Source organism: Syngnathoides biaculeatus, chromosome 11 (genome assembly GCF_019802595.1).
Source record: "Syngnathoides biaculeatus isolate LvHL_M chromosome 11, ASM1980259v1, whole genome shotgun sequence".
Classification (NCBI taxonomy): domain Eukaryota; kingdom Metazoa; phylum Chordata; class Actinopteri; order Syngnathiformes; family Syngnathidae; genus Syngnathoides; species Syngnathoides biaculeatus.
In genome coordinates, this window is record NC_084650.1 from 19,063,152 (window position 1) to 19,080,236 (window position 17,085).

General features: G+C 40.4%; 1 protein-coding gene across 5 annotated transcripts in view; it reads right to left on the reverse strand.

Moving 5' to 3' along the window:
- il1rapl2 (interleukin 1 receptor accessory protein-like 2) overlaps positions 1-17,085 on the reverse strand; it is a 338,297-nt gene that overhangs the window by 146,466 nt on the left and 174,746 nt on the right. The window contains exon 1 of one of the 5 annotated variants that reach the window (XM_061834277.1): positions 11,370-11,432. The exons of 3 other annotated variants lie outside the window; for them this stretch is intronic. Coding sequence is in view for 1 of the 2 variants with exons in the window: in XM_061834274.1 (XP_061690258.1) it covers positions 10,244-10,289 (46 nt within the window). In the remaining variant the exon portion in view is untranslated. Of the gene's footprint in view, positions 1-10,243; positions 10,469-11,369; positions 11,433-17,085 lie in introns of those variants that run through there. One more of the 5 variants, XM_061834274.1, reaches the window with a different exon arrangement.

Consider the following 17,085-nt stretch of genomic DNA (forward strand, 5'->3'; position numbering starts at 1 on the left):
CAAATCAGCAGTTAACCCACAAACTGGCACCCAATAGCAATGTGCATAACTTGGGTACACGTGATGACAGATGGCATAGGCTCCAGCACTCCCGCGACCACAGTCGGATGGATGGATAGATCAATGGATGGATAACTTAGGTACATAAAAAGTTTGCCTTTAATCCCTATGTCACTACTGCTGTCCTATTAACTTGGGTGCAATCGCATCACAAAGCCCCAAGATTTGCAAGGCCACCGGCTGTGTGTGCTCACAACAGGTATAACCGTAGAACATTGATTTCTCACTACCTTAATGAAAGTGTTTGACAGCCACGCCGGAGTGCCAACACGATACTCCCCGTCAACACTGTTAATTAAATAAAATGAAGAGCTCTTTAACGAGCCAAAGGGGTGTCAGCTCAGTCACTTATCGTATGGCAAGCGCTCTCCGCTTCCAGAATTCTGTCATAGCTGTCAAGGCAATCGAATTAGCATGACTGAAGCACTTAACATTAACATCAGTATGGGCGATGGCCCCTACACTAACTGCAGTACTCGACATTTATGGAAGTGGTAATGATCACCCTGGAAGCATTATCATTCACGCTCGCTCGCGGCTGCAGGTGTCCTCCTCGCAACTTTCCCTCTGCCATCACGATGCTTTCATCCCCTTTCCATCTAATTTGATTTTATACCTGTCCACAAGCTTCATCCGTCCATTTTAATCATTGGATTTAGCATAGCACGGCCACATAACCTAGATTACACAAACTGTGGGTGTCGCGCACACACGCATACATGCACCCGCACACCTCGGCAAGCTGTTGATTCGTATCGGCGCGTCAGCAGTTTTGTTACAAGCAAGTTCAGAACCCAAGAAAACACACAATCATGGCCAGATGCCAACAAGCTCTTCTTCCAGTTAATAACATGTCACTGGAGCTGACATGGCACTATGTATTTTAACAATACAGTTTGTGCGAATGTGTGTGTGTATGCCCGCATGTGTGCCAGGTAGAAGGAAGAGAGTAAAAGGAAACATACAACATTATGGCCATAATGAATACATTTGAATGTTTTTCCACTTTAATCACAGGGTTATTGCGTTAATGTTCAAGCACGTAGGAAAATGGTTCCATCATTTATTCAGCCCTTGGCCTCGAGCGAGTCTCCACTCGTTTCAAAGAATCCCCAATGGAAAACGTGTGTAAAGTGACCCAGATATTTGCACAGTTTAATCATAAAGACGCAGGGCTATTAAAAATAACAATACATGACAATAAATTTGGAGATGAATTAGGTAATGACTGTATAGTAATTATGGTCAAAGTTTTATTTCTTCAAGTATGACAACATCAGTATATTTTACAATTCTTATTCTTATCCTTATTTATACTGACTCATTCTTTTGGCCGTCTGCATTCTTTCATTTCGTTTTTTTGTTCGTTTGTTTGTTTACTGTGACGGTAGTTTTCTGCAGCTTTGCATACGTCTAGACTCATGCAATGCTAATGAAAGCGATGCATTTTTACAAACGCCGAACCCCATTTCTGACACGCAGATATCCGCATTGGAAATGAACGGAATCTGAAATGAATTTGAAATCCATTTAATAGCTAATGAGGGATTTCATTGCAAGCAGGAATTCCTAAGCTGCCCGTTTTGTGAGTGCTTTAATATTTCAGAGAGAATTAAACTAGTGGGCTAACCTTCCCGTCGCAAGATTGATGATAAGTCAGACTCCGGCGAAAAAAAAAGTGTCACTGTGAGTCATAGCAGGCAGACACAATTTACTCTCATTCAACAACCTGACCTACTCATCATGAATCTTTTTTACCGGCTGACAGAAAGCTTCCAATATTTTATAAATGGACTGAGCAATGTCTGGAAATGAGACCTTCTTTTGTGATTTACGAAGAAATTGAAGCTTATTTTAGAGGGACAAGCAATTGTCTTCGTATTTGCTATTATTGTGACTGCATTTCGCAGGGATATTGAAACACGAGGCATCAATAATGCTGAGTATGTCAACTAAAGGCCGCACGGTGGATCAGCTGGTGAAGCGTTGGCCTCACAGTTCTGAGGACCCGTGTTTGATCCCGGACAGGCACTCTGAATCATCCCCATCCATGCTTCAACACGTGCGATTCGACAACTTGTCGCCGAGTGTTCATATACCCTGTGGACGTCTCAGAAAGACAAACACAGCAAACTTACATATGTGTGGATATCTTTTTTTATTAACTTTTGTTAGGTTAGGGTTAGGTTATAGTGTATGTGAGCTCCCTCTATGTAGAAGAAAGGGAACTATGAGACCGGGAGATTTCCCAGTAAGCATCTGCTGTGTACCCAGAGTTCCCCTGTTAGTAACGCAAGCGCATTGATCACAAGGAGACTTTTCAGCACGGGGGAGCGCTCAGACCGTCACACCGAACTTGTCGCCAGTCGATCACAGGGCACATATGGACAATTCACACTCCATTTGATTTAAGTTAACCTTAAATTCACATTTTGCAATGTGGGGGAAAGAGAGAAGTCCCCTCGCCCTGTGAAAGCAGACGGATAACATGTAAATAAAACACAGAAAGCTACAAAAGGGTTTTTGACACGTGAGCCATGAGAGTAGTCATCACATCCAAAAAGACGCTAACTTCGCTGAAGTACTTCAAAACACCAATCTGTTTTTGACAAGGCTAACTATGAGTGTGTTGGAAATGACACGTAACAATGTAGATGTTTCAAGCATCAGCCGGCATCATTAGTCAGTGCTTCTTATCCGCTGACTTATTATGGTGTGTTTGCACCACAACATCATTACCAGACAACACTGAGCCACACGAGGGAATCTGTATGCAAATCCGAGCCTCTAAACTTCTTTGTAGGTTTTCTTGTCACGATACAAAGTGAGCAAGATATTTCAGTTTACAAAGAAGTGATTAGAATAAGCGGGAATGTACTTCTATCAATGGATGCTCAGCTCTGCTTTGAACATTTATTTATTTTTTGTAGTTTTAGTGTGAATGCATGCTGTATCAGGAATATGTATCATTTAAAAAAAATGTATTAAGATGTAAAAAAACAAAAATCCCCCGAATTAGACTTTACACTGTCGTATTAATATGATATCATTGAGAGCACTAATTGTCATTACGAGGGACGACCATGATGATAATCTACTTCTGCTGCTCGGAAGGTTAAAGCCAATCTTTAAAAAAGAAAGCTGCTGCCATTTACTGCAGAGGGGAGATCATAAACACAGATGATAATGTGTTCTGCCTCAGTGAAAGTGTTTTCCAAGCTATTTTGTTCTTGTCCTTAAATGTCAAAATCACCTTCGAGCAAATAGAAAGTATTTTGCCGTTGCAGCTGACTGCGTCCACAAAAACCTGAGTGCTGCAGCGCAATGTTTTCTGTTTAGTTGTAATACATCGAAGGGAAAAATAAAAAGCTGTGTGAGTTAAGTGCAGTCATTTAGGCAACATAAGAACATAAATTTATTCTAGATTGGCGGCCACACTTCTTCACTCCCTGTCTGGATGGATCACCAAGCCAGGACAGTTGGTAGCCCTGTAAATTAACATTATTAGAATTAAATTGCTGCTGTCCTCTTTCAGGTCAGAGCTGTTCAGTTTCAGTTTGAATGAGCTGCATCTTGTCGGATTTTGTACTGTAGTGGCGTAATCACAGTGTTTTGTAAGCACGTACATCAATCAAAACCATAGTGTAGTCTAAGACTTCAGCTCAGTGAACAAGCAAAGAAATTCCACATTTTTTGGGGGGTTTTACCGCAAAGAAGAAAAGTGTGATGATGTGTGATGACCCTACGATGGGAAATTAGTGTTGTGAAGTTAATGCAACATAGTTCTAATCACACACTTGCTCCTGGCTGTTCAATACAATAAAACTAAAGAAATAAACAGTTGAGATTAATACAATATTAATAAAAACAAGAATAGAATGTACCTGTTAACCACAAAACTTTCTATTATCTTAATGTGACACAAACCATTTAGCAGTAATCCATGTAATTTGTCTGTTACCATTTATTGTTTCAGCATCTTTTTTTTGTACATTTTTGCTGTCTTAACTCAAAACATTTCCTGTACAATAAAATACATTCATAAATATACCTGAAGGTTTGATGATGGTGACCCTGGAGCAGATTACAGTAATTCAATTTCAATTACCCTTTCTAGTGATTAGAATTCAATTATATTGCAATCTCAAGATTTTAAATGACCAGTGTTCAACCTTGCAGTTTCACTTGAACAACATAATCCAAAATTACAATAATATGTTGAGGCATCGGCCTCAAGATGTATTTTTTTTCTTTCCAGTCAAGGTCTACTTTTCAGTATTGTGATAGATCATTTCATTGGGCTCTGTGATCATGACTGCAAGGAGGCGGGTTGGACTCGCTGTTGATAATTCTGAGGTTCGGCGTACCAAAGCAAATTTAAAAGATTTCAGTCCTGTCCAATCAAAGCAGCTCATCTCATTCCCTTTAAATGCCACGCATGAGCGGAGCATTGATAGTCTTTGGCATGGCGGAAGAAGAAACTCTGAGTTCGGAGGTCGAAGTGCATAATGTGTGTTGTGTCTATAAAGAACTGCGAGCAGACCCCCATGAAAGGATGATGAGAAGTTGGCTGTGGCATTAGATTACAGCTCTGCGCCTTGAAGTGGACACTTCGGGACCACGGCACCCCAATCGCTTGTGGGCGCTTGCATATCTCTCTCATCGTCCCCTTCTTCTACATAGAGAGAGCTCACATACGTTATAACCTAACCCTAACCTAACCTTAAAACAAAAGATGATGAAAAAGATATACACATCTTTGTACGCTCCCTGTGTTTGTGTTTCTAAAACGTCCACGGCGAACATGAACACTCGGCGACAAGTTGTCGAATGGCACATGTTGAAGCATGGATGGGGATGTTTCAGACTGGCCAGAAGTCACGTGCATTAATCACAAGGAGACTTTTCAGCACCGTGAGCTCTTGGACCGTCACACCGGGGTTCAAATCCCGGCCCCGCCTGTGTGGAGTTGTCATGTACTCACCGTTGCCTGTGTGGGTTTTCTCCGGGCACACACACAATGGAATCTTTTTTGAATGCTACAAAAATGTGCACATACCAGAGGTGCTATCGGTTATTCCACCAGTTGGGGAGATCTCTTATTTTCACAAAAAAACTGTTTTTTTTTTTTTTGGACCCTGCAAGATGGTAAAGAACAAATCAGTCTGTGACACTATTTTGAGCTATAATACCATAAAACAATACCGAAAAGAAACAATCGTCCAATTATTTGTGTGATAATTCTGTGACTAGAAGTTGGTGTCATGTGTTGAGAAAAGGCCTGCAACTGTCATCAGTTTCAACAAGCTGGGATGCTTCGTTATCCTATAAATACTGATGGTGCAGATATAAACAGAGTTTGGGATGTCACAACTCATTATTAGTAAAAGGAAAACTCACACTGTCAAGTGTGAGTCACTGTGCCTCTGCGAAGGGCTCTTGTGCTCATTATTGCAGTCAGATAAGAATAGGGACTAAGGGGGGCAGCAGTTCTGTCACCTGCCGGAGAAGGCCCCTCGACGGTGGCAGCTGCTTCAGCAAGGCGCACTTCGCTGTATAGCTAATGTATAGTTGGACTCCTCTGAGACACTACAATTGGACAAGTGTCAGTTATGCAACGGTAGTCAAACTCAAAACGTGGGGGTGGCTACATATAAAGCGAGGAGTCAGTGTCATGAACGCGGTTCTTGTTCCATGGTCTCACCCAGCTTTTGTCCAATGAGAAGCTGAGTATTAAGGCATTCTGTTTCAGCAGGATTACCTCTTTTCTATCCGAGATGAAAATTTATATTTAACTCTATTTCCTGCATGTTACACTACATAGCCAAACAAATGAAAACATGTTTTTTGCGCCGCCGTCTCAACTTGCTGTCAGTGGATCACATCAAACACGTCTTACTAAACCAGTGTCATGGATATTTGACAACTGAAAATCAAATTAGTTTTGCTCAAAAGCGCCTCCCTGATATCATCATCGGGTGGAAAAATTAGCCATTAGCTAGATAAATTAGCTGAATTTATTAATTATGCTTATTTCGGTGTAAAATATTATATTGAGACGATGAAAACTAGTGGAAACAGTGGTGCTTTGAGATGAGTTTAATTAAATACAATCAAATCTAAAATCATTATAATTAATAATCTTTTACAGCCTCCCCCTTTAAACAACAAAAAAAATGTTGCAATGTGTATTATAATGAGAAAAACAAACGATAACATTGTACTCTGAAGAATAAAACTTGGGTTCCACTGGCTCTTTTTCCCAAGGTTGGTATCACAGGAATAAATATTTCCCATTCAGTGATTTTGGGTTCGGGCAAAAATGTGGTCCATAGTTTAAGATCATTGCCTGACACGTAAGAGGAGCTAGGTTCAAGACCCCGACCGGCCCATCACCCAACATCCCCTGGACTCATGGCTGTGGTGTCCTTGAGCAAGACACTTACACCCTGGACTGGTCCCCGGGCGCCTCAGCCCCCCAGTGTGTTCCTTTACCAAGTGTGTGTGTGTGTGTGTGTGTGTTAAGTGTGATTTGGTAAAATGCAGAGAACAACCCGCATGTACATCACAATAAAGATGATTCGTTTTCTTCTCATTTGATTTTTTTGGACCGACCCATGAAAGGTGAAATATGTGATAAAGACCACATAGATTTATATTTAATACTTTCATCATTAGTGTGGTAAGGAAGTGAAGAAACCGGTCCAAGCGGAGTGGAACAGTTGGCGGAAGGTGTCTGGTGTTTTATGTGGCAGATGAATCTCCGCTAGTATCAAGGGCAAAGTCTATAAAACAGTGGTGAGGCTGGCCATGAAGTACGGATTAGAGACGGTGGCACTGAAGAGACAACAGGAAGCGGAATTGGAGGTAGCAGAAATGAAGATCTTGAGGTTCTCGCTTGGAGTGATCAGGTTGGACAGGATTAGAAATGAGCTACTTAGAAGGACAGCCAAGGTTGGATGTTTTGGGGACAAGGTTAGAGAGAGCAGACTTCGATGATTTGGACATGTCCAGAAGCGAGAGAGTGAGTATATTGGCAGAAGGGTGCTGAGGATGGAGCTGCCAGGGAAAAGAATGAGGAGAAGACCAAAGAAAAGGTGGATTGATGTTGTGAGGGAGGACATGAAGACTGTGGGTGTTAGACACAAAGATGCACGAGATAGGCTTAGATGGAAAAAGATGGCTCGCTGTCACAACCCCTAATCGGGACAAGCCAAAAGGAAAGGAAGATCATTACTCTTTTCACATGCATTATTGTTTTTCTTTTTCAAAATATGTGTCATGGGCACGATGCACGGGGTTGGACCTAATTGCAGGACTCCGAGGCAAGGGCATTGTGTTGAGAGTGGTTTTATTCCAAACTGAGGTCATACACGGTTTAAGCAGTACGAGAAGGCAGAGGCACAAAAACGTGAGGCTACAGGCAAGGTCCAAAAATATGAAGCAAGGTCCGTTGACTATGAGGCGGTGAGGAGTGGTTTGGCCCTGCCCCTGATTGGCAGCACCACCCAAGGCAGTGGCTTGGCCATGCCCCTGACACATTGCTTTTGATCCACTCTAATTTTATATTTATGGATCTATCTATGTAATATTATATTCTTTAGCTAAGACTGCCCCTTTTCCTCTGATTGGTTGCATCCATGTTTAAGAGGCACTTGCTTGTTATGCTGGTGGTGCTAGTTCGGGAATGGAAAGGGAAGGCAGAGATCTTCACGAGTGACGTAGAGAAGCTCGAGAAAGTCAGATGACCCGATTTCAGACCTCCCGGCAGAAAAGCGTCTCCAACGCAGAAATGCGTGGACAATTTTAATTAATATTTCACCTGGTTACTGAGCCATGATCAAGACAATATTACATCCCAAATACTAGAAAAAAAAAGTTGGTTTGTAAAAATATGTCCCCCTTAACGATTTACCAAAGCAACAAAATTCAAAAGGAATTATTTTCTCTTACTTAATGCTAAGCAGAAGTCATACAGTGCAATCATGAAAACAAAAATGATGTACGCAAATATGTATGGCACAGACTATTTTCACAATTGAATCAGCACTGTGATTAAATGTGTGTTGGGGTGTTTTAGCTGTTTTAAATGTACTGGGGAACCACCCACCATCCACCTTGACAAAAAGTCTGAAGACTTGAATTTTTGACATCTCCGTTTGATTTAATGAGGCAAGAAGAATGTAAATGGGTGCAATAAGTAACAGAAGAAGATATATTGTTTATTATGTTATTTATGAGTCAGACGATTTTCTCATTTTATTTAAAAGCGGAAATTTGTGACCGGGATTGTTTGTATACTGTAGCCGAGCAACCAATTCAACAAGCCCCATTTTCATCAAAACTTAATTTCCAGAATAATATCTTTCCACAGTCCTCTGAGGAAAAAAATGAGTTAAAAAAGTAGGATGAAGGATGTCAGGTTTTTTTCTTTTTATTAAAGTCATCGGTGACATTCAGTGGCATGTGCAATCATCTGCCAGTTTGCTCCAAGCTTTATCCCATATTAATTATAATCAGATTGGTTATTGATCACACATTTATTCTCAATATTGAACCGGTAAGAGGCCCATGAAACATTTTCTCCACTGCGTACAGCGTCAAGAAAGAGTTCTTGTTCATTGCGATGCAGACTTATAATTACCGCTATGTACAGTATTTTCTTTGCGCAAATGCTGGATAATGGCGCAAAACTTGAAATTTCAAGTGTCTCCCCTGCACTTGTGCCCCTCCCCTCCCTCTCCGTCCATCATACTATATTTTCCAACACAACGCTACTTATATTTTGTTGTCATTTCATCATTGAGACCCCACGAGGTTATATCTTGCATAGGGCTCCACTCTGAATGAGATTGACCATCATGTTTAGCTGCTTCCATATTCTAATGATTGCTCCAACAGTGGACTTTTTTTCACCAACACATGGATTGGAGGTGGACCTTTAAAGGTGGACTAACAGGTCTTTGAGGGTATGAATTCTAGCTGATAGACAGGTGGTCAAATACTTATTGGCAGCTGCATCACACAAATAAATCCTTAAAAAAAAAAAAAAACACTGTGATTTATGTTTTTTTTTTTTTATAGATTCTCTCTCACAGTGGGGAAGCACCTACGATAAAAATTTCAGACCCCTCCATGATTTCTAAGAGGGAGAACTTGCAGGGCGTTCAAATACTTGTTTTCTTCACTGCATATCGCATGGCTATAAATAATATTAGGTAATAATAAACAAAATACTACATTTTGTGATGGTTGTTAGAAAAGGTCAAAAGACAAATCAAAATGTGAATAACCAGAACACTCACAAGAGCACAGAGATCCCCTAAAGAAAAGATAAATAAAGGATAAATATGTCAAAAGTACTAATGTGTTCACTGTCATCTACCATGAACCAGCAAAGAACTTGCGAACGGCGGCAATTTTCCATGTGAGCTGAACAAATTTAAAATAAAAGCCCTTTTCCACTTTACTCCCCACGTAGACTGTTTTGGACTGCTAAAATGCGCATGCGGTCTACACATTCCCGTTGCTCGCATATTTCGAATAATTCACACATCACCAGTGATCTTTAATACATACAACTTATTGGAAAATAAAACTCGTAAGAATTCAGAGCGCAAGAAAAAAAATTGTACAGTGTAGTCATTTGTCAAAATTGCAGTTCTTTTTAAATGAGTTGTACAGGTTAGAGGTCACATGAATGGTCTAAAAAGTTTTGAAATGATTTATCTTGGTCTCATTTGTTTATCTCTGAAAAAAGCTGCCATTTTTCATGCCGATAGAGCACAATAATGACTAATTAAAGAAGTGAACTCAGTTACGGGGGCTTGCTCTCACGCTCTCTGGGAAGCTGTCACATTACCATCCCTCACTGTCTGTCAATCTGTAACCAGAGCTGGTTTCTTTTTACTATCACTACTAACTGCACTCTTTCTTTTTATCTTCTTTTTCTGGCATCGTGCCATAATACAGAGATTAAGTGTTATCACTGGAACAGACGCAAGCCAAGTATACTGCATATATCTACTGTAAAAAGCTTAAATTTGATCTAACAAGAAAGGAGTTTGAAAGGAGTCCTGACGCAGGAATAGAATGGTCCCAAAGCTTAATTTTTTTTTGGGTCAAACCGTTAACCAATAGTAGGGAACAAAATGCTAAAATGTAAATGCGCCCTGTATTGTACCTTTGAAGCGCATCCACAGTGCGACCGGTGGGAAGGCCACGCGCATTTGCCAATGCGATTAGACAGCAGTGAAAAGAAGCGCTTGATAGCCTTCTCGTCTTGGCAAGACCTCAATTCATCTCCATCTTGTTTCCAACGTTCACAATTTGACTCTTCATTTCTTCCTCATTACTCCATGAAGAGAGAATGTGGCGCTGCAACCACGAGCGTGTCTTTGTGTGCATGTGAGTGACACTGCGATGTGAGATCACTGTCACTGTCTTTAGGTAAATTTAAAGAGGGGTGGTGGGTGGGGGAGAAACACTGTACCTGGGAACTGGAGCGCACGCGCACGCACACGCACACACACACACACACACACACACACACACACACACACACACACACACACACACACACACACACACACCACACACACACACAGACGTTTAAATGCATCCAGGCAATGAAGAGTGCACAAACAGGAGCACACATGCCATTACAGCTGTACTGGAATTCGCAGAGGAGGTCAACTTCAGTTCACTGCTAGCATCAAATAAATTAAAAAATATATATTTTTCCTTTGTCAAATGCAGCTTGGCAGGTGAATTAACAAGTGCTGCAAAATGTTTGCAACGACATGGATTTCCCAATCCAAAGAGCAAAGCTGTGATGATACTGATAGAAGTGAAAAAGGTTCTGATTGTCTCTTTTTCTACCTCACTCGGTGGTGAGTGTTAGCGGCGGGTGTGGACTTGCTTCTACTAGCAGGAGACAAGCTCAGAGTTTGGAGAAGAAAGATTAAAAAAAAAAAGGCCGAGTGCCCTCAGTTAAAAGACAAAGGAAGCCTTTGTTGAGGCAACAATTCACTTTTAGTGTATTTAGCACATGGACAAGTCGCCAAACTCAAACAGCCCCTCCCAATGAACGCACAAGAGAAGCAAAAGCTGTTAAAACAGTCATTTGTGCTTTCAACAACACTCAATGGAGACACCAAACCAAGCTGCTGAATTACACTTGCCAATCAATTTCGCCACATGGCGCATGACTTGCACAACAGAGCTAAACTTTCTTAATTCAAAGTTAATGGTGTAAACAATGTTGGCTAAAGTTAAAGTTGACTTGGTTTCGTTTCGATTTTCCTTACTTTGCCATGTCTCATGTTCATGTCTTTGTCTTCACCTGTTCTCGTCAGCCCGCTGCTTTGACAGCCAATCATCTTCTTTGTCTTTTAACAGCACATGTAAACTAAATCAAGCCATTGTGATTCATGTATACTACTTTTTAAAGTCTGCAGCATTTCTTTAAACACTGCTTTGCAGTTTTAATTGTCTTTTTTTAAATCTTTAGTTTGTCATTTTTATTGTTTTTATGACGTTTTAAATGTTTTATCTCTTTGTTTTCAAATGCCTTTAAACACATGTAAAGCACATTGAGTTACCTTGTGTATGAAATGTGCTATACAAATACATTTGCTTTGCTTTGTTAACATATTCAATGGCTACATGGCTTCCAATAGTGAGTACCCTTTACAATACATCATGTTAACGTACAGTACGTGCACCATATACGCTCTCGTTTGCATTGTCTGGGCAAAGTGTTTCGTAATTGCAAGCTGACGGCAAAATAGAATCGTCGCAGTCATTTCTTTTTCCCTGGCTTGCGTCCTCGGCCTCAGATTGAGCTTCCTTTCTGCATTCCTGCTAATTTTTCAGTCTGTCTCTCAGACGCGGGGAAACTCATAAAATGAGATCGCTGACATAGTATAACAGCAACTTTTATAACAACATTTTGAATACGTGGTCACACTAGCCCTTTTTATGGCAAGAAACGTAGCTATTCGTCTCTTGAACGCGACACATTCTGGTACGCCAATAAGAACCCTGTGAATTCTTACAGCTAATGACGTGCCAGTTTATGATGATGATAAAAGAACATGTACCAAGGTAAGGGTTAAAAATAGCCAAGAGTCCCCTGCAAATACTTCATTGCACTTTTTTGTGATGCACTCATGAGGAATATATCTCTTGCATCACAAAATCATCATCTCCATTGAACATTACCTCCTACCGTGGCTTGCATCAGCCCGTTACTTTTGTCTTATGAGGCACAGCGACACCATATTGGGACTTGCAAGATTTCTTTTAGCTGCTGGGCACTTAATAATGAACTGAACTATGGCTTTGGGTACTCATTTTATGATCCGTTTAAACAGAACGGCAAAGACAAAGAATGACTCAAAGTTGAATTCCCAACAACAACAACAAGGGCAGCCATTCGGAGTTTATGCAATAACTATTGTCATTGAGTAGTTTTCAATAAGATGCTTTTAATCACGTAAAGCACATTGTGTATGAAATGCACATAACAAATAAATTTGCTTTGCTTAACACACTACTAAACAGAGATCGGGTGTGAGTGTACAATGTTGTGATTATCGCGTGAAAATCTGTAATGTGGAAATGCTGAGGTGCTTTTGAAAGAACAAAAGGAGGGTGCGAAGAGAGACTTTGACAAGAGAATAGAACAAGTGACAGTGTCAACCGCAGAAAGCTGTTTACAAGCCTCACATTGCGTTACAAAGCAAAGCAAATGTATTTATACAGCGCATTTCACACACAACAGCAGGATTTTTTTTTTTTGCTTGTTCATTAGCTCTTTATGTATTAACACTCCTAAAAGCTTTTCCTAGTGGAAATTTCTTGGTGCTTTGTTTCTAGCCATTCTTATTTGATTGTTTAGAACAGGGGTTCTCAAACCTTGTGGGTTCGGGGGCTCTCTTACATGAAGACACATTTTGCTAAGACCCCCTCATAATTCAAGCACCAAATAACATCAGTTTTCAGGGGAAGGAACTGGATAACCTAAAAAATTATGATATGTTACTGTTTCAGAACATCATCATGAATTGCATTGCTTATTGTTTTCCTCCTTCCTGCCTGAACTCGAATAAGAAAGCTCCTTCCCAGACGATCATGTGTCTGACCTGCAGCCACAAGGTTATCTGGGTCATCTGCACACCTCAAGGCGGAGTGCAACTGTTTATTTTTTCCCCCCTCTCACAAATAACACTGTCTCATTTGTAAATGCTAAAATAACACAGTCTGTATTATTATGGAACAGGAGACGTTTCCGTATTTAGATGCCAGGCATACCGCTTGGGCTACACGCTCAGTGGAAATGTTTTTATCCTCTGCTATTTTTTCTTAAAACGTTCCTCACTGGTGTTAGAAAACCTCAAACATGTCACATTTCAATCTATGGTTCCTTTACAAGTCATTTAAAAATGTGAAAATAGTATGTTTTTTTTTTGTTTGTTTTTTACAATAATGTGCAACATCGCGCAAAAAAGCAAGATGGGCAACATCAGGGCTACACTGAGAAAACCCCCCCCCCACACACACACACACAAAATATTCAACCAAAACTAATAAATCATTGTTATTATTGTTTTAGCTTTGCAGACCACTTGGCTAGTTTCCACCTAGTCAAGTTATAGCACAAAAAAAAAAAATATTTGAATTTTTGGTACAAAAGACTCAAAAGCCCAGCTGGCTATTAAGGAATTTGGTTTGTGTGAATTCATAAGTGGAATTTATGCTGCAGTTAATTACTCTATTGTATAAAGAGAAGAAAAAAAAAGATAAATGCAGTGACTGAAGTGAATGAAAAAGATTTTGGCACAAAAAAAAATGGGTGTCACAGAGCAAATAGCTGCGGAGCCCCGAAAGAGACATTGAAATCCGTATAAAAGATTTCCAAATTATTTTTAAATGTCTCTCAGACACACCATAATGGTGACGACTTGCTGCTAAAGCAGCAATGTCTTTACTCGAAAGTCCTATCGTCCAATAACTATCTCCTGCATTGTCATTGCTGCCTAAACATGTAAACTGAAATGAATAATTATCTTTACACATGCAATGGACTAGTTACTCATTACAATGAGAAAGTTTCTCATCACAATAAGAAACAAATTGGGTTTTTTTTCTTCACAAATGTCCCTTAAGGGGCTCCATAAATACCTTTGACAAATTTGAATTTAATGTAATAATTTGACGTGGCATCACTATTTCATCATATTAAGCGTTTTAGGTTCATGTTTCTCAACTTTTATTACGCCAAAGTAAATAATTTGCATTTACATGACGCAGCACACCAAACAAAAATGTCACACAAAGTGGATATACAGCTTAATTATGTAACTTCTGCCATCAAGTGGGAGGAATTTCATTGTTTTTCCTTTCAAAATCTGTCACTGGTGTATATAGTTTGAGTTGTACTATTTGTGGTGAAAAGAAAATCTGACTGGTGTCTGGAAATTAGATAATTTAGCATATCCCACTCCATGATCTCTAACAGCACACTGGTTGCTGCACATAGTCTTTAATCTTTCTTTTTTTTTTTTTTTTTTTTTTTAAAGAAAAGTTGGGTGTGAATGGGAACAATTGCAGCTTCTGTCTCACTCAGGCCCTGTGCGACGCCGATCTCGTCAAGGTTGTGCTTGTGCACTCATTTATGCATGGAAACAAACATGCCTACTGTAGTGTATGCGCTTATTTAAAAAAAAAAGAAACGGAAACGTGCTTACTTGTGTTTCCGATAAAATTATGAACACACTGTATATTATATGCAAAAAGAGCGTGTAAAGATTGCTTAACATCATTCAAGCTCCATTGAGTGTTGTTGAATAAAGCGCAGGAATAAAACTATTCATCTGCATTTTATGTTTTCACCTGTTTTTTTTCTTCCCCTCACGTTCAAATCATGGCTACGCATGCATGTTTCATAGACCTCAATACATGAAATTTTAAATAGGGTCAAACGCACATAGGCGGTCATTTATTTATATCTACGCAAAGTGTATTGTCTATACAGTTCTGTACGCAGCAGCTCAGAACTAGTGAGACACTTGAGACTCCGTTAAGATGTGACAGTTTCAGTATTATATCCTCGGTGCACATACTGTACATTCATCCATCCATTTTCTGAGCCTCTTATCCTCACGAGGGTCGCGTGAATGCTGGAGCCTATCCCAGCCGTCAACTGGCAGGAGGAAGGTTACACCCTGAACCAATCGCAAGGCACATAGAGACGAAGAGGAGTCGCACTCACAATCACACTTAAAGTTTTAGAGTCTCATTTAGAGTCTCCAATGAATGCATTTTTTGGGATGTGCGAGGAAACATGAGTGCCCGGAGAAGACTCACGGAGCCACGGGGAGAACATGCAAACTCCACACAGGCGGGGACAGGATTTGAACCCCGGTCCTCAGAACTATGAGAACAACGCTCTACAGCTGCGCCACCGTGCCGCCACATACTGTATGTATGGGGGAGTAGACAACCTTTGAAGAGACAGGAAATATTGCAGCAGCCCTTAAGATTGTGTTTTCAAAAACACACGCGTGCGTCACCTCCTATGTGTGTATGCCACTGAGAGGCACTTGTTTTAAACCATCCAATATGTCGTATATAGGACTTAAAACAGCTCACACGCTAATCCTCCAGTGTGAGGATGAAAACAAACTATATTGTTAAACTTGAAATAGCTGCAAAGAGACAGGACAAAAGGCTACTGATACTTTGAAACATCTTACAGTTATAACTACTCAGGAACTTTTATTCTGAGAGTTTTGACAATCAGTCAGTGTGTGTGTGCATGCATGTGCATGTGTTTAAGGAATCACCATTTTGCAAAAGATGAAAATCGCATGTACTACATCTTCTTCTTTTCCTTTCGGTTCGTCCTGATTAGGGGTCGCCACAGCATGTCATCTTTTACCATCTAAGCCTATCTTGTGCATCTTCCTCTCCAACACCCACTGTCCTCATGTGCTCCTTCACAACATCAATCAACCTTTTCTTTGGTCTTTGGTCTTCCTGTCACTCTTTTGCCTTGCAGCTCCACCCTCAGCACCCTTCTACGAATCTACTCACTCTCTCACCTCTGGAGATGTCCTCTCTCGAACTTTGTCTCCAAAACATCAAACTTTGGCTGCCCCTCTAATGAACTCATTTCTAATCCTATCCAACCCGCTCACTCCGAGCGAGAACCTCAGCATCTTCATTTCTGCTACCTCAAGTTCTGCTTCCTGTTGTTTCTTCAGTGCCACAGTCTATAATCCGTACATCGTGGCCGGCCTCACCACTGTTTTATAAACTTTTCACTTCATCCTAGCAGAGACTCTTCTGTCACATAGAACAGCAGACACCTTCCGCCAACTGTTCCACCCTGCTTGGACCCGTTTCTTCACTTCTTTACCACACTCACCATTGCTCTGTATTGTTGACCCCAAGGATTTGAAGTCATCCACCCTCGCTATCCCTTCCAGAACAAGTCCACACAAAGCTGTACGTTACCTACAATGTAATGACCCTGCGTGGGTTTTCTGGGGTTACCCGGTTTCCTCCCACGTTCCAAAAACATGAAGTGTAATTGGAGACTAAACCCTGCGATTGAATTCATATTATTTATCTGAAACTCACCATAAAGTTTTTAAGTCTAATGTACTTTTACCTTATCATATTTAATATGTTAATGGTGAGCATTAACTATAAAATTGATTGTTGACCATCACCAAAGAACAATGTTAGACTTTGGGTAGTCCACAACACATACTGTTGCTGATACGGGACAACTTGAGAGTTTGGACCAGAAGACCAAGCACATATTTGCAGCTGCTAGTCATATTTGGGCTAGAACAACGCATAAAAGAATCTGTAAAATGGTGTTGTTCCTATATAGGTACATAATTCAATGACGTGCGTTCATGCACAAACAAACAAAGGCGGACAAGTTCTGCATCCATTATTGAGTGTGCATTCGCATTAAATATAGAAATTGTTCTGAACAGAAATTTT